The 21,443-nt window shown below is 38.5% G+C and overlaps 1 protein-coding gene across 8 annotated transcripts in view; it reads right to left on the minus strand.

Annotated features, from left to right (window-relative positions):
• Erc1 (ELKS/RAB6-interacting/CAST family member 1) overlaps positions 1-21,443 on the minus strand; it is a 337,373-nt gene that overhangs the window by 185,624 nt on the left and 130,306 nt on the right. For all 8 annotated transcript variants that reach the window (XM_059258486.1, XM_059258485.1, XM_059258483.1 and 5 more), the window contains one exon: positions 1,106-1,241. In XM_059258486.1, the coding sequence (XP_059114469.1) occupies positions 1,106-1,241 (136 nt within the window). The remainder of the gene's footprint in view (positions 1-1,105; positions 1,242-21,443) is intronic.

Genomic DNA, 21,443 nt, shown 5'->3' on the forward strand with positions numbered 1-21,443 from the left:
AAAGTATCATGGCCACAAGAAGCGGGGCCAGCCTACAGACATAGGAGATGTGGCATTAAAATCACTCCTGCGACAGTTAGGAAGCTGGCCATTACAGCACTTCAGTGCTTTTGCACTGAATTGCCCAACTGCTTTAGGCCTAACATAAATACTAAGAAGTTAATTGGCACTTATCACACTATAGCTGCTACTATTGTGATTAGGTCTGGTTTAATTAATGTGAATAATTGGGCTCTTGTTCTTCCAGAGGAGCTGGGCTTGATTTTCAGCACCCCCATGGCAGCTCACAACCATCTGTAACTCCAGATGCATGGAATCTGGTGCCTTTTTCTGACTTCCACAGGCACCAGGTACAAATGAGGTGCACAGATAGCCATGCAGGCAAAATATCCATACATATAAAAACATTAAAAAAAAATTAAAAGGATGGTACATACCTTTAAAAAATAAAAAGAGGGAGGCTGAAGAGATGGCTCAGTGATTAAGAAAGCTGGCACCTCTTCCAAAGTACCATGTTCAATTCCTAGCACTCACATGGTGGCTCACAGATACACGTAACTCTAGTATCAGGGGATTCAACACCCTCTGAGGGCACCAGGCACACAAAAGTGGCAAAAGAGCTATACACATAAAATAATAATTATTATTATATAACATTGTTATATAATAATAATGACTTTAAAACTTTAAAAGAAAAAGAAAAATAGGAGGAAAATACAAAGTAAGATGGAAGAAGGAAGACAGACACAAACACACACACCAAAATTACCAACACACTTTAATGAATGGAACTGGCAGACAGTTGTACTGACAACCCTGAAGCTTAACAGTAACACACTCGTTAAACTGACATTGAACTTACCATTAAATGTGATCACCTTGAAGCAAGATGACTCCTCCTATGCTGAGATACCCACACATAGCTGTGGAATAAACCTTGCCTTTCTATTTAAGAGCCATTCCTTTTTGGCTAACCAGGTCGTCTAAGAGGAAGGCAGCAAGCATGGTTAGAAAAAGAAGGAAGAGGAGAAGACAGAGGAAGAGCAGACAGCACACAACGGGGAGCAGATCTTGGCATGCACTCCTTCAGACTCGGGGCTCTGACCTGTAGCTGCTGAGAGCTGTCGCTGAGACTGTCCTCCCTTCTCCGGGCCTCCTCCAGCATCTGTGCGCTCTTCTTCTTCTCCACCTGCTCCTTGTGCTTCAGGTTGGCTACCTTCTTATTCTGGTCCTTCACTTGCCTGTTGATGGACATGAAGACAAAGCTTTCATGTATGCACCAGAGGGAGATTTTTATTATATGCCATGCCCAAAGGAGTATCTGGATAGCAACAAAATGTTCCTGATGCAAATTCTTTTCAACAATTCCAGTTTTTTCCTATATACCAATATAGAAAACTATACACAATAATGCTGCAATTTTCTAATGGAAATATATTTTAGCGCATACAATAAAATTACAGAATAAAAGAAAGGCACAGGAGTCTGTGAAATGATAAAGTAATCAATTCAAGGCTCAGGCCTGAAACACAGAAGCACTCTCTTGACATCAATGTACTGAAATATTAGTTGGCTAATTAAGTAAGATATGGTCTTGAAATATCATTGCACTCTTATCTGTATTAAATGCTTCAAATACGCAATAGGTGATATCTACTGTATATGTGTATGAAAATAATGATATAAATGGCTAGGAACTTAGTTTAAGAAATAGAAAAAATCTGCCAGACATTCTATAGGACACAAAGAGAAGTGACTGCAAGACTCTAGGCCTGTGGGCTGAAGACAGATGCCCCAACTTTACAGAGAACTTTGGATGACTGTCCAGGCTGCCAGCTGTCTCTGTCTACTCTTGCAAGACTCCCAAAAGTTGCTTGCAACCTTCTACTGTTTCTCAGGTAATATTATATCCTTCTGAGATCTCTGATGTAGTTGAAGACTAGATAGTTATAATTTCCTTAGTTATGATAAAAGATAAGTTAGATATGAAGCCTTAGACTCACAAATACGGAATAGACAGGATATCCTCTTTAATTTTGCCAAATACAAATAGACTAGATATTATAAATAGACTAGATATTGTAACTATAATTCTTGCTTGATAATTGTTTTGTTATATATAATTTTACTATGTTAAAGTTAAAACTTTCCTTTTTGAAAAAAAGAAAAGGGGAAGTGCTGAGAATGTCTTTCTGTATGCTATGACGGTGTTGCTCTGATTGACTGATAAATAAAACACTGATTGGCCAGTAGCCAGGCAGGAAGTATAGTGTAGGCAGGATAAGGACAGAGGAGAATTCTGGGAAATGGAAGGCTAAGTCAGGAGACGCTGCCAGCCGCCGCCATGAGAAGAAAAATGTGAAGGCAGAACTGGGAAAACATGGCTAAACGTAAGTAAGAATTATGGGTTAATTTAAGTGTAAGATCTAGATAGCAAGAAGCCTGAGCCATTTAGGCCAAACAAATTTAATTAATATAAGCATCTGTGTGTTTATCTGGATCTGAGTGGCTGTGAGCCAGGTGGGACCAGGAAAACTTCATCTACAAAATCTCTTACCTATTACCACAGCTTCCTCTGTGCCGCACTCTCTCATACACTATCACTCTGTCCTTCACTGTGAGTAGTCTAAAGTGTATGAAATTCAGTGTTATGTCTAAAATAGCCTTCTTTTTGTCAGATACAATGATTCATGCCTACAATCTCAGTATTTGCAAAGGTGAGGAAGGACTACTGTAAGTTTAGGCCAGCCTAAGCTACACAGTAAGCTCTGGGTCAGTCTCATATACAGAGTGAGATCTATTTCCAAACAAATAAATAAATAAAACGAAAATTCTTTTCTTACAAGTTTGTTACACGTATATAGATGCGTCATCAGTTTAAACATTTTCTAATTTCTTAAGATTTCCCAAGAAACTACTACATATTTTTGATATGTTATCTGAAACTCAGAGTTATCAGTGAAAGTGGGATGGATTTTCTTAATCCCCTCAGTTTTTACTATAATATTAAATGATGAATGAAACTTTTAATACATTCTCAAAGTGACAGACCATTAGATTTTTTTCAATTTGCTTGCTATGACAAACAATGCTACTAGGTAAAAAGTAACAGACCTATGCAAGAGATTGTCAAAAGGATAGGCTCAGAACCCAAACTACTAGGTCATACGGTATATCTTTACTAATTTTCTCTCATAGGGAATATCTAACTATATGCCACATGTCACCACATCAACTAACACTTGGCACTATCTAGACATAGTCTCTCAAGTATGGGACTTTTCTGAAGGGTCGGGTGGAATGCAGACATGAAACCCAGAGCCCTACACACATGCTAAAGTAAGCCTCTACCACTGTCCTACATCCTCAGCCCAGTCCATTAAAGTTCCAAAATGCAGCTTCTTGGTTATCAAGGTTGAACCCCTTTTAATATGGTATCTGGTCTTTCCTGTTTCTAGCACTATCATTGTTTAGGACATCTTTTTCTTAATGGCAGATCTCTTATACATTGTCTAAATATTTTCTCCCAACCTATGAGCTATTTCTTTACTTGCTTTATGTTACATTTGTATTTATAGAATTTAAAATTCACACTTTCTGATTTCAAACTGTATTGCAAATATACATTAACCAAAATATTATAGTATTCATAGTATATAAGCAGAAATAGCCATCATTAGAACAGAATAGACACCATACAAACAAGTCTTTGCAGTTAGAGTCAATTAACTTCTACAAAGGTGCTAGGAACACAGAATGAGGAAAGACTAGTTTCTTAATGAACAATGCTGGAAAACTGAATCTACATGAAGAACAATGGGCTTGGACCCATATTTTCATATCATGTACAAAAGAATAAACAAAATATATTAAAAATGTAAATGAACTAAAAACTATCAAACTACCAGAAGATAACATAAAGAAAAGAATTCCTTAACAATAAGCAATTCATTTTTGTGCTAAAAGTACTCACTACAAAGAAGAGATTTTATCAAGCTAAAAAAATTGGCACATGCCAAACAACAGAGTAAAGAGAATCCTACAGACAAAACAGCAGAAAATACTTGCAAACCAGAAAATAAACCTGAGAGAAAGTTAATGTGCAAATTAAGAAAAAACTCATTTCACTAAGAAAACAAAATTAAAAACAGGAAAGGATGTTGGGTAACAGCACACACAGTCCCAGCCTGAAGTCTGAGGATCATGTGAGCCCAGGGTTACAAGACCAGTCCAAACAAGACTCAAAAAGATCCATCTCAAAGAAGGTGGGGTTTCAGCCGGGCGGTGGTGGCGCACGCCTTTAATCCCAGCACTCGGGAGGCAGAGGCAGGCGGATCTCCGTGAGTTCAAGGCCAGCCTGGGCTACCAAGTGAGTTCCAGGGAAGGCGCAAAGCTACACAGAGAAACCCTGTCTCGAAAAAACCAAAAAAAAAAAAAAGAAGGTAGGGTTTGGTGGTGGTGGTGGTAAAAGAGCAAAAGACTTGATATTTTACACAACAAAATGCAAAATACCAACTTTTATATGGGGAAAGTGTTCAACAGAAAAAGGAATAGCTTTATCTATATATGAAAATATATTCAACAGTACAAGGAAATGCAAATCAAACCTATAAAATAACCCCCACCCCCACCCCTCTATCTCCCTGGCTGTCCTGGAACTTGCTCTGTAAACTAGGCTGACCTCAAAACCACAGAGATTGCCTGCGTCTGCCTCCTGAGTACTGGGATTAAAGGCATGCACTACCACTGCCCAGAAATATATCATCTCTTATAATGGCTATAATAAAAAAGAAACAGATAGCAAGTGTCGGTGAGGATGTGGACAAAAAAGAATCCTGGTACAGTGAAATAACCATTACGAAAATTGTTTGGCAGTTCCTCAAAAACTTGAAATCAACTCCCAATATGGTGGCACACACCTGAAATTCCAGTACCCCAGAAGCTATAAAAGAAGAATGAAACACAAGTTTGAGACTAACCTAGCTTATATAGTAAATTTCAGGTCAGTTTCTATTATATTCTAAGACCCTGTCTTCAAAACAAACCAATGTATCCTTTAAAAAAGAACTGTGCAGGCCTACAGTCCCAGGCTGAGCTGGGAGGACCACAATTCAAAGGCTGCCTGGCTAGAGTGAGTTCAAGGGCATCAAGGCCAACTTAGCAAGACTCTGCTTCAAAAACAAAGTAGGCCCATCGACATGCCACCATGGGTAGGAGAGAAGCTCAGAAAGACCCACCCTCAGTGGAGCTGTGAGTAGTTAGTGTTTGTGGAGGAAAAGTGTTCCAGGGGAAATGGTGAATGAATGGCATTGACAACAAAATCATAGAACATACACACCTACACCACTGGGAAGGTAGTGACAGACTTCACTGTGTCATAGGAAGTGTTTACAGTTGTCCACCAGAGACAGCACAATAAAATAGTACCAGAAGAAATAAAAATAACATTTACATTTAATTTTCCAACTTCCTAATTTCATTTTAACATTTCCAAAATGGAGCATTCTATCAATTAATAGAAGAAGAAAACAAAACAGATTAGGGACTTAACATTAGAAAACTCAAGGAAATGGAGAAAAATTCTGCTTTCATGAATCAAACTGCTTATTTTCAGAGTTGTTCTTATGCTTTTCACATAACTATATGCATAAATTCCTTTCACCTTGTATCTAAGAGTTATTCTAGATGGTGCTGGCAGCCAGTGATGTCTGTAGCAAGGCCTGGTTATTGGAGGCCTTGTGGCACACTAAGTAAGGAACCTACTTAAAACCACTGGATTGGCTTTTGGTTAAGAGCATGTATTACAGGCTAAACATTTGATCCAATCAAAGCCAATTTTACTTTTCAGCACTTTTTAAATTCATAATTATATCTTAAAGTAAAAAAAATTAAATTTACTCCTTACAACACAGAACTAGGTCATAGTTTTGAATTTTATTTCAGAAAAGAATTAAAGAAACCCATTGCTCGCAATCTAGTCTATCCTATACCCCATTTGTATATGTTTTTAAAATTCACATTTTGATTTTCAAAATGCTGGACATAACACTCAAATGACTTGCCTTCATTAATTCCAGAAACTTTAATAAAATCCTGGCAACCCAGAGCATGCACCCAAACATGACTGCATGCTTACACAGGAGAAATTTTAAAACATCAAGGTGTCTTTGCTTTTGTCTTTATGAGTTTCTTTTTCTTGATTTTCTAGACAAGTTACTTTTAACTTCTTGTTAAAGATAAGATAGCTTCCATTTTAAAGGAGAACGTGGTCGACACTCTCCACATGGTTCCTTATTTTCATTCTCAATATCTTTTCTTTATTTTAGTTTGTGGCTATTACTATTACATTTTAAAGACTAAGAATAACCATTACCTGGCCTTTCTCTCCAATGACTTTGCCTGCCTTGTTTTGTGTGTATGACAAATGTGAGTGTGGATGTATGCAGAGTATATACACAAAGTAATTCCAATAGAGGAGAGCACAGTGAGTTTCCTGTCTCATTATATACCCTTTCAATTATTTTCTATAATAAGTACATAAAAAGAAATATCATCAAAATGTATGTTAGTAAAACAGAAGTCAGTAAAATTTCTTGAATGTATTTGTAGGAACAAATATGAAACATCAACAACATTAAGAATTCCTTTTCTTCTACTCTGTCTTTACCAGCATTTGTCTTCATGATAATAGTCTTTCAACAAAGATGGTATGGAATTTCAACAGAGTTTGAGATTTGCATTTACATGGCTGCAAAGAACTTTTTTTTCCCCTTTATGTTTACTAGCCAGTCATAGTAATTCTTTCAGAACTGTTTAATTCATGTACTCATTTACGAACTGGACTAGTTTGGGGTACTTCCACTTTTTAGTTCTTTACAGATGCTAAGTATTAATCTCTCCGAGCTGTATCTCTGGCAGAGTTCTCCTCCTGTTGGTAGCAGTCTTTTCATCCTATAGATTGCTTCTTTTGCTATGAGCTTTGGGATTCTATCCAGCCCTACTTCTCAATTCTTGCTGTTACTTCATGAACTCCCTTTTCCTTTTCAGAAAATCCCTACCCGTGCTTACATCTGGAACTGCTTTCCCTACACTTTTCCTAGCAGTTTCGAAGTTTGCTTTCTTTCATCAAGGTCTTTGATCTATTGTGAGTTGATTTTTGTGTATAGTGAAAGATACAGATCTAATTGCAACCTTCTACTTGTGTATATCCTGTTTTGCAGCACAATCTGTAAAGAAGCTGTCCTTTCTAAAATCTAGGTTTTTGTGTGCTGTTAGCACCGTTGTGAAAACTCAAGTGACTGTCCGTGCTTCTGCCTGGGTCCTCTCTTCTAGTCCACTGGTCCACAGGTGTGACCTGTGCAGCTATGCACAGCTGTTGTTGCCACCGCTCCATAGTGTAACTTGACATTTAGTAGTGGACACTTCTCGTGCAGCTCTTTCAGCTCAGAATTATTCTGACTATTCAGAACTTTATGGTCCCATATGTATTTGGGGATGGTTTGTTCTGATTACATGAAGAACATCCCCAGAATTCTGATGGAAACTACAAGAAATCTGCAGGATTTTGGTAGGTAATAACTATCTTTACAATATTAATTATGCCAGTCTTTTAATATTCTACTGTCCTCTTTAATTTCTTTTACTGTTCAGCTTTTTTTGTCTTGTTTATTTTCGAAACAGTGTTTCTCTATGTAACCCAGGCTGTCCTGGTACGCATTTTGTAGACCAGGCTGGACTTGAACTTGGAGATCTATCTGCCTCTGCCTCTCAAGTGCTGGGATTAAAGGTGAGTGCCACCACCGGCTCACTATTCAGTTTTCATTGTGCTGGTCTCTCACTTCCTTATATATATTCTTCGGTAACCTAAGTTTTTTGGTTTGTTTTGAGCTATCATGAGTAGGATTGCTTTCCTGATTTCTAAGTATCTTCATTACTGGTACAGAGATAAGCTTGTTTTCCTCGTATTGATTGTGAATCCTGCTACACTGCTCCAAGTGGTTGTGAAATCTCAGAGTTTGGGGTTGACCATTTAGACTTTGTTAAGTACAAGATCATGTCATCTGCAAAGAAAGAGAGTTTGATGTCTTCCTTCTCTTCCTCTAAGTAAGACTTGAGGTACTATATTGAATAAGAGTGGGGAAAGTAGACCTCTTGTTTTGTTCCTACCTTCAGTCTCTCAAAATTTAGTAAAATACTGCTGTAGGTTTGACATGTTGAGGCATTTCCTTCTATTCCTAGTTTCTCCATTATCATGAATAAACACTAAATGTTTATAAAGATTTCTTCTGCAATTACTGAAGTGATCATGTGAGTCTATATACTATATATATTGATTTCCAGAGAGTCAATCACCCATACATCCATGGAATCAAGCCAATCTGTTCACAGGAAATGAACCTTCTAATATATTGCTGAAATTGGTTTTAAGAAATTGAGAATTTTTGCATTCATATTCATCAGGGAAATTGCTCCATAATTTTATTTTCTTAAAAAATGTTTTTATCAGTCAGGTGGTGGTGGCATATACCTTTAATTCCTGCACTTGGGAGGCAGAGGCAGGCGGATCTCTGTGAGTTCAAGGCCAGCTTGATATACAGAGTGAGTTCCAGAACAGCCAGAGCTACACAGAGAAACCCAGTCTCAAAAACAAAAAAGTCTTTACCTATGTGTATCTCTGTGTGTGCACTCACTTACTAGGGTGCATAGTGGAGCTCAGAAGACAACTTCTGAAAGTTAGTTCTCTCTTCCCCCTGTGGATTCTGGGGATCAAACTCAGATCATGATGCCTGCACCACCAGCACTTTTATCCAATGAACCCAACTCTATAATTCTTCTTTTACTGTTGAGTCCTTATCTAGATCTGGTTTCAGTGTAAGGAACAGCTTCATAAACTAAGGCTGGTAGTGTTCCTTGTTTTTCTGATTCTTAGAACAAACTGAAAAGCACAAACGTTCATCTTTTTCACTAAGTTTAAATGCATTTAATTTTAGTGAACATACATGACATTATTTGGTCCTTTAAGAAACAATGCGTCGAGCCAGGCTTGGTGGCACATGCCATTAATCTCAGCACTTGGGAGGCAGAGGCAAGAACATCTCCAAGTTTGAGGCCAGCCTGGTCTACAGAGTTAGTGAGTTCCAGGACAGCTAGAGCTGTTACACAGAGAAAGTCTCTCTAAAAACAAGAGAGAGAGAGAGAGAGAGAGAGAGAGAGAGAGAGAGAGAGAGAAGGAGGAAGACGAGGAGGAAAGGAAGGAAGGAAGGAAGGAGAAAAGAAACAATGTCTCTCTTACAAATAAATCATGATCAAAATAAAGGGTTCAAGATGGTATGAGTCCTAATAATAAGCAGCAGCCAGTTACGATGACAGGTGATCAATGCAAAGAAATTTTACAGTTTGTTAACATTTTTCCATTTTGAAACCATCCTTAAAGAAAATTTTATCTGGCTAGGCAAACCTCTTTAATCCCAGCACCAAGGAGGTGGGGGCAGAGGCAGGTAGATAGATGTCTGTAAGTCCAAGGCCAGGCTATTCTACATAGTGAGTTCCAGGGCAGTCAGAGTAAAGTCCTGTCTCAATTTAAAACAAATAAAAATAGCAAATCATATATGGAGTCACACTACTCTTATGGTAGTCCAGGAGAGCAAATATACCATCTTGATTCATATTTTACCAATAAAAAACTGGTAGTTACTAAAGTTAGCAAGAATGTGTTTGATTTCTTTGGAATTACCTTGGTTGGTATTTTAGTTAGGGTTTCTATTTCTGTTATGAACACCATGACCAACAGCAATTTGGGGAGAAAGTGGTTTATCTCACATATCTAGGTAATAGTCTATCACTGACAGAAGTCAAGGTAGAAACTCAAGCCAGGCAGGAACCTGGAGGCAGGAACTGAAGCAGAGACAATGGAGGATACTGCTGACTGGCTTGCTCTTCGTTGCTTGCTCTGCCTGCTTTCTTATAGCATCCAGGACCACCAGCCCACAGAGAACACAATCCAGAATAAGCTTGGCCCTCCCGTTCAAATCTTCAATCAAGAAAATGCCCCACAGGCCAATGTGGTGGTGGGTTTTCCTCAACTGAGACTCCCTCTTCCCAGGTGGCTCTCACTCATATCAAGTGACAGAAAACTGGCCAGCAAAGGTGGTACAAGTGGTGTTTGCTGTTTCTTTTTCCTTGCTTTACCTTAGGTCATTACTGATTTACTTCGAAGGATATGTCTGATTCTTTCTAGTTCTTGTTTGCTGCTCTTGTCCTCTCATCAGAAAGCTATGACCCGCTTTCTCCCCCTTTCTCCCTCCTGTGTGTACAATTCTTTTAAGCATCTTCTGCAGTGCTGGTTTTCTGATCATTAATTGCTTTCATTTGTGCTGATCTTGAAATGTCTTTATTTCTCCATCAATTAAAAAATATGTATTTGGTAGATATAATAATCTTGTTTGACAGTTATTTTCAGGATTTAAAGTACAGAATTCTAAGCTTTCCTAGGTTTTAGGGCTTCTGCTGGGAGCTCTGAGATTATTCCAATGAGTTTGCCTTTGTAAACGAATCTGTGTTTTTCTCTAGAAGCTTTCAATACATTCTTTGCACTGCAGTTTTCACATTTGAACCAGGGCATATCCTGGGGCAGTTCTTCTCTGATCATGTCTGCTTGAGGAGTCTAAACATCTCTTAAATATGTCTGCAACTTTCCCTAGATGTTTTCTGATTTGATTTAACTGAGTGTTTACACTATGCCTCGAGTTTTTGTCTCAGTTCCCTTTTCTACCCAATGGACTCATGAGGTTGCTTTTTTATCCATGTCCTGAAGTTCTCGGTTACTGTTGTCTAAACATGCTTTGTCTCAAGTTCTAGCACTGATATTTTTCCTCAATGGGATACTGTATGCTGGTGAAGCTTTCCACTACATTTAAAAATTTTTTTTCCCATTCTCTTTTTCAAATTCTCAATTTTATTGCCTAATTTTTCTTCTATGTTTTTCAATTTCTCATCCACACTGCTGGTTTTCTCTTAGATCCCAAACACATTTCCTTATCACATTCATTTGTTTGTCTGAATCCTCTTTGAAGTACATGATCATTTCTAAATGTAATGTTTTGAATTCTTTGGAATTCCCACTATTTCATTATCATTAGTTTCAGTTATGAAGGAATTGTTGGGTTTGGGAGTTATCTAGATTGCTTTTCCATACTGTTTTTGCATTTCTATGCATATGATGTGTATGTGAAGAGAGGAGAAGGTTTTTAAAAGTTTATTGCCCCCAACTAATGTGTAGTCTTCTCTTCAATTTATAGTCAGCCTTACTAATAGGGGACAGAAGCAGATGGTAGTAATGAAAACAATGAACTGATAACAAATCACACAGTAAAGTGAAATGAAAAGCAATTAGGTACTTCGTTGGAACATGGTCCAAGAATAAAGTCTTGTGAGTAGAACTCTGAGTATTTGTGAGAAAACTCCAAGAAAATAAGACAAGAGTCTTGTGATCTCAGTTTCTTCAAAACCTGGAGTTGTTTTTAGTGCTCCTAAATGTATTTTTGTGCTTCTCCCAGACGTAGCCAAAAGGAATGAGTTTATTTCAGGTGACTCATTATAACTATTTGTTTATGTAGCTCTATGGAAAAAACATGTTTTGCCATGTATGGCTTTGTCCTTGTGATGGCACACTTTACTCATGTGATTCTTATTAACCCTGAGAGTATAAATTGCCTGATGCTATGAATAAAGTTGGCTATTCCATGAGACTTTAGTCTGCCTCATTTATTGGCTCCACTGTGCCAGGTCCCACCACCTCTAGAGTGAAAGAATATTTGAGTTACATTCCCAGTGAAATTAGTAAACTAAAGGAGCTAGAATACTATTAGGACAAACTAGAATTATTAAAGCTGAGCTTATTAATTAAAAAGACAAGAGGAGAAAATGAGCAAAGAGAAAGTACATTAAGAATGAGAGGGAAAATGTGTTAAGTTGCAATTATGAGAAACAGTAAAGGAAACAATAGCTAAAGAAAAATAACTACCACAGTCTGGAATGGTGGTGCATGCCTTTAATCCTAGCATTCAAGAGGCAGTGGCAGGCATATCTTTGCGAGTTTGAGACCAAACTTGTCTACACAATGAGTTCTAGATCAGCCAGGTCTTGTACAGCAAGACCCTATCTTTAAAGAAAGAAAAAGACTAAAACTTAAAAAATGCAATAGTAAAACTAACAATAATATTACTGTGCTGGGTAACTTTATGTCAACCTGACGCAAGCTCGAGTTATCTAAAAGAAGTGAACTGCAATTGTGAAAATGCCTCTGTAAGATTCAGCTAATTAATTTTTAATTAGTGATTGATGGGGAAGGGTACAATCCATTATGGGTGGTGCCATCCCGGGGCTGGTGGTCCTGGGTTCTATAAAAAAGCAGGATGAGAAAACCATGAGGACCAAACCAGTAAGCAGCAGCTCTCTCTGGCCTCTACATCAGCTCCTGCCCTGTTTAAGTTCCTGTCTAGACTTCTTTCAATGATGAACAGTGATACTGAAGTATAAGGCAAATAAACCATTTCCTCCCCAACTTGCTTTTTGGTCATTGTGCTTCAACGAAGCAATAGAAACCCTAAGTAAGACAATTACAATGTCAGTCAACATCTCTTCCGTGCTGTAATGATTGTGCTGTAATGATTGTGGTTTCTACAATCTGCTAAACTGCCTTCTGCAGCTGACTCTGCAGGAGAGAAAACAGGTGAGTATTGTTCTAACATACAGCAGTTTAGATCCGAATGGGCTGGCTTTCGGATTATATTTCCAGATAAATTGAACTCCTGACTCTCAGGGGAATGCCCCTCAAGCTACTGACATCCACTGAGTTGGAGTCTCAACATGGGGTGTGCTGAGTGATCAAGCTTTGGACCTGCACAGTTCAATGTGTAAGCTCTGAGGGACCTGGGCAAGCTTATATTACAACAGAATAGTCTCTGCTTACCAGGGCTTTTAACCAGTGTCCAGAAGTCCCCACCCTAAGTGCATCTGCACCTGCATCTTTATGTCTAGGACAGCAACTGTTCCTTGATCACATGACTCACTGTGTGCTTAGGCAGAGGAAGGAGAAGGGGAAGCTCCAGGATTTGGCAGCAGTGGTGAAAGTTCTACCTCTCCTATAGAGTGCTTTCAGGGGAGAGTTCACCTCAGCACTGTCTCACTTCTAAGCTCCTTTCTCCACATAGATCCTTCTACATAGTGTCTGCTTTTCGCACACTAGCAGACTCACGTAACATACGAGTTTTGCAGTAGCTTATCTTGAAGTTTCCTTTCTGCTTTAGTTTGCAGCAACAGCATAGGCAGAGGGGATTCTCCTCCTTCCTTATCACTTTGTTCAATGCTGTAAGCTGGTATCTATTGCTTCCTTTGTAAACCCACAAGTGTTCTAGATTTCACCTAGTTTCTTGGTGTCTAATGTTTACTGCAGCCTGCTCTCATCTTTCACACTCTCATTTTGCTCTGCAGTAAAGGATCCAGTATTTTCTTTCAGATTCATGAAGACACAGAACTCATGTCTCTATGCTACCATGTTCTAAACCTTACACGGCTTAGAATCTTAACTTCATCAGTTTTCATTGTGGGGAGAAGGTAGTCCACCAAAGACAAAAAAAAGATGTTGTAAGTCTGGCTGAAGACCCCCTTTCTTTTCATGAGTTAGGCTTGGGAAAGATAATTCACCAAAATAGTATCTTTTCAAATGTAATAACTTAGGTCTTCAACTTAAGCATTAAAATTTCAATCAGAAGAAAATGTCTAATAAACCCTCTTCTTTATCACACAGTCTGTGATATACATTTTACATTTCAAAAGAAAGGTGAAGCCATCATGTATCAATCCCTGTAGATGAAATGCATCTTCTACACATATACAATCACGAGCTGCAGGGCTGTACAGCCAACACCGCGCAGTACTATGTGCAGCACATTCTGTGCTTGCATGAAATTATAGTGTCCTGTGCCATCACAAGCCTCTTGATATTAAGTATATACTAAGTATATAAAATATACTCTGTATTTGCACAATAACAAAATCATCTGTTGACACACTTCTCCAAACAGTCCCTTAATTATTAGTGACAGTATGAAGCAATATGAATAGCATGGTGTTATAAAGAATCTAAAATATATGGCAATGGTGCTATAATATAATGGACCAAATATAATTCCATTAAAAAGACAAAAGGGGGTAATAATAATAATAATACCATCTGATAATCATTTTCCTATGCCCTTATGCCACTTGGATTAACTCACTTAATCACTACATTTGATAATCATCCCAATTTTATAAAGGAAAGACTTACACATGAGAAACCTAGGAAAGCCAATCTGGGACTACATTTCAGTCTGGAGTTCATATAATACAGAGACAGGAAGATCAGGAATTTAAGACCAATATGAGTTACCTACTTAAACCCTGTCTGAGGAAAAACATACCTAAAGCACAACATCACACACAACTAAGTATCATCATTGCCTGCCTGAACCTGGGGCAACCATGTTCCCTGTACCTAGATCCCCATGAAAATATATAACTTGCCCTGTCTAGCACCAGCCATAAGTATCAAGAAATGGATGCTTTCATTAACAGGAACTACATATCATTTCACTACTATAATAAGAAAATTGCTAGGTAAAATGTATATGATATATGCAAGCTTATTAATTTTAATTCTACCATAATTTTTACACTTCAGTTTAAAATGTTACTGCTCATTTTACCCTGCTTAAGTTCTTAACTAAGACAACTCTAATAAAGTGCCAACAACATGAAAACAATTTCTCCCACCCTACCCCCCAGCTGCTCTTTACATCTTCAGAATTTCAGTGAAAACCTGCTCGGTTTAAGTTTTGCATTCTGAATAGTCTCATTATCTTCAGAAGCACAAAAGTCTGTGTCCACTGTCATGAAAAACTCATATTCTTCAAATCAGAAATAGATTTCGAGGCATCACTTTCCTGGAATACATTCTATCATTCTAGTCCATTAGAATGGGAACAGTGTTAGTAAGTGAGCCTCAATTACACTGGTTTTAGAGCAAGCATACTGACCTTGAAGTGAGACTGAAGGAAACAGCAAATCCAGGAAGAAAACGTGAAAGAGAAAGTTAGAAAGAATTAATGAGGACAATATTAAAAAATATTAACATTCATGAACAAGGTAAGGTATAAAACACAGAGTAAAGAAGACAAGACCATGCAGATTCTTCATAGGTGCTAAAAACCAGAATTCCAGATTTCAATAGATACATTTCCTATTAGAGTTTAATACTTTATTTCATGAAAATTCTTTAAAGATGGTTTTCCAAAATTGACCATTTCCTGTAGTGGAGAGTAAATTTCTTAAAGACAAGGGGGAGGGTGTCAATTCTCTCATTTAAATAGCTAGAACTAGCATTAGTGGGTGGTTTGTGTTTGTTTTTTTTTTTTAAACACTTCTTTGTGTACTTATTTTGTATGTATGTGTGTGGGCATATGTGGGCTATGGCGTATGTGTGGAAATCAGAAGACAAATTTTAGGAGTCTACACTCACACTACCATGTGCATTTCCAAGGATCAAACTCAAGTCATCAGGCTTGGTGGCAAGCATCTTTACCAGCTGAGCCATCTAGCCAGCCCCAGGATTAGAGGCTTTATAGTTTCAGTCAGATGAGTTTTTCTTTTAATAACTTATTTATTTATTTTGCCTGCATATGTATCTGTATAAGGGTGTCAGATCCTGGAGTTACAGACAGTTGTGAGCTCCATGTGGGTGCTGGCAATTGAACCCAGTCCTCTAGAAGAGCAGCAGTCAGTGCTCTTAATCATTGAGCCATCTCTCCAGCTCCCCAGCTGAGTTTTTTATATTCCACCTTAAGTCTGGTTACTCCCTCAGCACTCTATCTCATGGAGAGGACCCAATTCATCCCAAAGAAAAAGAACAACACAGACAGCTTTGGTTTCTCTTAGATTACAAATACCCCAGAAAAAATTTGAAATAATTTTCTCAAAGTGAATTTTTCCTTAATCATACCATTCCTCAATCTATATCTACTAAAATCCTTGAATAATACAATCTAACAGAAATAATGAACAAAAATGGCTCTATTTAAAAAATTCATTTCCAACACTGTTTAGCATTAAACCTACAAAGTAGTCATGTTTAATGGCCCTCTACAGCACAAAAGTTCTATGAGTCATTACTGCCTTTTATAATAGGCAGGCTTCTCTTTCAGAAAATTAGTCAGCATAACTGAAATAAGTACTACTTCCTCAGCAGTTAAGATTTATAATGCCCAATGTCATCATGATTGCTTTCATGACCTAATTTTTACTTTAGGAATTAGAAACAGAGCATTCATCTCTTTCTGCACCCTAACTGGAGACACATTGGAACCAAGTGCCTCACATTCCTACCACAATGCCTTTCCACCATGATGAACTATACTCTCAAACTATGAGCCAAAACAAACCGTTCTTCCTTTAAATTGTTTCTTGTAAGAAATCTGGTGACCACAACTAAGTAACTAATACAGTCAATTGCTACCAAGGAGTGGGGCTGTTGATGTAATAAACTTGACCATGTGGTTCTCTGGCATTTGGAACTGATTTGTAAAAGTAATGTGGAAGAGATTGAAGCAGGACGCTAGAGAAGCCCTAATATGTAAGCCAAGATTAATGGGCCGTTCTGGGAAGAGTTTCAATGCAGACAGTAAAGACCTAGTTCAAAAGGTTTCGGGGGAAATGAAGAATATCAGAAAGTAAGTGGGCTAAAGCCCACTCACATCTCAAAACCTTGTCTTGTGTTCTGCCTGTATCCTACAAACTAAAGTTAGGGTGAATTGGAAAGTAATGGAATAAATTTCTACATCACCTAACATCCAGACTGACTGATCTTCCTCAGATTTACAGTGAAACAGAGCAGAAATACATAGAAAGATATTTCTTAAACATATGCACGTAGGCAAGGAAAGGCACATGAGTGAGTTTAAACTTACAGACAAGGTGAGAGTGAAGGAAGTAGGTGTGATTATTAAAGTGATTAACGTAACTAGTGGAAAGCTCACACTTGAACAATAGGAAAGGTTCCTTGAGGACAAGGCCCCAAAGCTTGCAAAAATGCATTCACTTGAAACAGAGGACTGAGCTGAGAGTGGAAATAAAGGGACTAAAACCAGCTACCTAGGGAAATGGTTTCCCAGGCTCAGCTGCCAAAGCACAAAGGCATCAGAGCCGTGGATGGGCCACACCTTGTCCTTGCAGCAAAACATGGCAGCACTGTCCACGTAGCTTGCAGATACACAAGAGTCAAGTGTGGTGGTGTCATAGAGGCTTACACTAAGATGCCAGAACAGCTGGGCGGTGGTGGTGCACGCCTTTAATCCCAGCACTCAGGAGGCAGAGCCAGGCAGATCTTCACAGAGATCTGGGCTACCAAGTGAGTTCCAGGAAAGGCACAAAGCTATACCGAGAAACCCTGTCTTGAAAAACCAAAAAAAAAAAAAAAAGATGCCAGAACAAAACTGAGGCTGGGCTGTACACAGCAGAGTTAGACTGCCTGCAATGGGACCTTAAAAAGACAAAGGTAGGAAGTGAGTTGGAATGGAGACTCCAGGATGTAGAAGATGCCAGGACTGTGAGACTTCGACTAAGGGAAAGCTATAGGCAAAGAGTACAGTTGACCTGAGAGAGAAACTCTTGTAGCACAGCTGAAGGGTGGGGCTACCCAAGGCTGTAAAGAGTCCAAATGATTCCATCACAAGCCAGCAAACAATCGGAACTGTAGCATCCGGTGTTTGCCCCAACAAGTTTCAGTGTTACTTTGGTCCATCTTTACATATTGTGTTCAAGGGGCTCTGCAGTTAGGAGTTTGTCTTGGTTCATTAAAAGCAATTTATTTGTGTATGTCTGTGCATGTTCACATGTGCATGCCATAGCACATGTGGAGACAGGAGTCGGATCTCTCCCTCTACCATTAGATGCTGGGGCTCAAATTCAGGCTGCCAGGGTTTGCAGCAAGTACCTTTGCTCAATGAGCAACCTTATTCCTTAGACTAATGGCTTCCAAGCAATATTAGAACTACTGAGATTTTTGGTCATTACTATAGATAAAAGTAAAGGTATCTGGCATTATGAGATATCTATAAGCTCCATAAGCCTCTGAAGAACAGCGATGGAATGCTATAATGTACTGACAAGGGAGGAGACATATGATAGTTAATCTTTATTGCCAATGTGATCAGATTTACAGCCGTATTTGTGATGAGATATTCAGAGAGGTTTAGCCAAACACTGGCTAGAGTTGCAGACTGAAGAAGAAGGAAAACAGAGAGAGAGAGAGAGAGAGAGAGAGAGAGAGAGAGAGAGAGAGAGAGAGAATGTTTTTAAAATGGGAAGAAAGCAAAGCATCAACATTTATTTCTATCAGCTTCCTGAATGCCAATGCAATGTGACCAACCCTCTCGTACTGCCCTTGCTCCCTGCTATGTTGGACTATATCCTCAAGCTGGGAGTCAAAATAAAACCTTTCACACCTTAACAAAAAAAGAAAAGAAAAAGGAAATAATTTCATGTGTCAGCAAAACTTCAATTTGTTATTTAATTTTTTTAGAAATTGTGCTTTACTGTACAAGTCTAATTCAATATACACTTAGAGACAAGGTTTAAAAGTCATATGGGATTTTAAAAAAGATAATACCTCCATTATTTAAAATAAAATAAATAAAGACATGAAATGAAAACAGAGAAATGAGCCAGTAGTGCACACTTGTAATTCTGAGGCAGGAAGATCAGGAGTTCAAAGCCTACAGGGGCTACAGAGAGACCCAGACTCAAATAAAGGAGTGGAGTGCTTGGGAAACGGCATCATGGGTAGCGTGCTTGCTGCACACGCATGAGGGTCTGAGTGTGGCCCCCTAGCACTCCTGTGAAAGCTAGGAATGCTGACCCAAATATCACTCTACTGTTTGGGGAGAGCACATCACTGGCTTTCAGGCTTTGCCCAAATCAGGAGCCCCAGGTTTAGTGAGAGACTTTCCTTATCTCTAAAAAATAAAGTCACCAGCCAGGCAGTGGTGGTGTACACATTTGATCCCAGCATTCGAGAGGCAGAAGTAGGTGGATCTCTTTGCATTTGAAGCCTGCCTAGCCTACAGAGTAAGTTCCAGGACAGTCAGGACTACACAGAGAAACCCTGTCTCAAAACCAAAAACAAACAAAACGTTACCAGAGAGCAACAGGGAAGATGTCTGATGTCTAAGGATAAAAATGTCTACCTCCTTTAGGCATACTTGACACTAAGATATATTTTAGAAATTTGTAGGAATCCACAGGCCTTTATCATGTATCAGACAGTGTCAAATACAAAGTTTAAAGGCAAAGATTGGTCAATCTATAGATAGATAACAGTTCCTAATGATCTTTAACTATCATTGCTTAGGATACAAAAAGTCAAATAATTAGAATCAGTAATAAAATTAACATCTAAAGACACATCCTTTCTAAAGGACATGGGGAAAAAAATCCAAGCATATTCCTAAATGAACAAATAAAATCTTATTTCTACCCAATGTATTTATCATGAGCCATTATGTTATCCGAGCATCAAAATACACCTCTTCATGGGGTTGGAAAAAAGGCTCAGTAGTTAAAAGCATTTGCTGCTCTTACAGAAATCCTGGGTTTGGTTCCCAATACCAAAATCAGGTGGCTCACAACCTCCTATAACTTATTTCCAAGGGATCTAAAGATCTCTGGTTTCCAGGGGCACTTGCATGCAGTCACTCATATATCAATAATTTTAAAAAAATTAATAAGCATATATTTAAAATTTTGCATACACACACCTCTGAATGAGCACATTTCAGGGCTAAACATCTACAAATTGAATTATACTTTAATTAATATTAATTATATTGAATCTTCACAGTTTTAAGGGAAAAAAATAAAAAACAAAGACAAAGCCATAACAAATTTTTCAGGTGCTGAACCCACTAGGGACTTTGGGACGAAGATCAACAAATGACAACAGGAAGTGATGGAAGGCCTAAGTTTGTAAAACTATGTAATTTGCCCTCCTATTAAATGAGAGAATGAAATTGATCAAAAAGACCAAAGCAAGCAGCTTACTCAGAAAGAAGTTGAAGCAAACAGGATCAGGTGAAAAAGCAGTCATGTGCAGGTGAATTATGCGCACATCTTTCCTTTCCTTTTGGCCCCTTCATTTCTTTAAATAGACTGTTCTCCTCCCAGCATCTTCCCGTGTGCTAAGACTCCAAGCATGTGTAACTATATTCTTCCTCCTCTACTCTTCGATGCCATGCAGGCATACTTAAACAACACTGTGTTTACCATGTCCACAGCATTTTGTAGTTTCTCCACTTGGTTTTGTACCTCCATTCACACTCTCAGGAAACACACAATGAGCTCTACCTTATGTCACTCAACTGGGATTCAGAAATAAGCACTATTTCCACATTTTGGAATATGATGGACATAATCATTCTTTTGAAACGGCTTTTTCAGTTAAACTGAACCAAGTGTTTCTATTCATATCTATTTACAACTGTAGGTCCAAGGAGGTTGCAGCAGCCTACAGTATGATCTATTGTATCAAACAAAAATCTAAAGTACTGGAAAAGGAAAATATACCGTATACATCTCATCTAGTAGAATTATTTGAAATCTAAGTGAGAATGAAGGCCTGAGAGTTCAGGCAAGACAAATTTTTAAAATACAAACAAAATACCTGACCAGGGAATTAGGTAACTCATTATATGACTAAAAGCAAATATATCATTCTTGTAACAGAGATGAGAGTTATACTCGAAAGGGTGAAAGGGCTAAAGGTGGATTAGAGGTAGGGATGTGGAAGCAAATTGGATAAACAGTTGTGGTTTGAATGAAAATGACCCACACAGACTCATCAGAGTCGCATTATTAGAGGTATGGTCTTGTTGGAGTGGGTGTATACTTGCTGGAGGAAGTATGTTATGGGGGGGGGGGGGTTTGAGGATTCAGAAGCTCAAGCCAGGTTCAGTGTTTCACTCTCTGCCTGCTGCCTGCAGATCCAGATGTAGAACTCTCAGCTACTTCTCCAGCACCATGGCTGCTTGCATGCCACCATGCTTCCTGCCATGGTGATAATGGACTAAACCTCTGAACTATAAAGAGCCCCAATGAGATATTTTCCTTTATAAGAGTTTGCCATGGTCATGGTGTCACTTCACAGCAATAGAGCACTGACTAAGACAACAGTCAATTCTTTAAGGAGCTTCACTGTGAAGTACAGTGAAGAGCTGGGGCCACAGTATGCAAGAGATGGCTTCCATGCTAATTAGAGGAGGGTTCTAGCAGAGGAGCTGAAGCTGGAAGTTTATGGGAATGCTGAGTAACAGACAAGGTCTCTATGACAATGTGGAGCTCACTGAAGAGAGTGA

The sequence above is a fragment of the Peromyscus eremicus genome, chromosome 3, assembly GCF_949786415.1.
Source record: "Peromyscus eremicus chromosome 3, PerEre_H2_v1, whole genome shotgun sequence".
In the NCBI taxonomy this organism is placed as follows: domain Eukaryota; kingdom Metazoa; phylum Chordata; class Mammalia; order Rodentia; family Cricetidae; genus Peromyscus; species Peromyscus eremicus.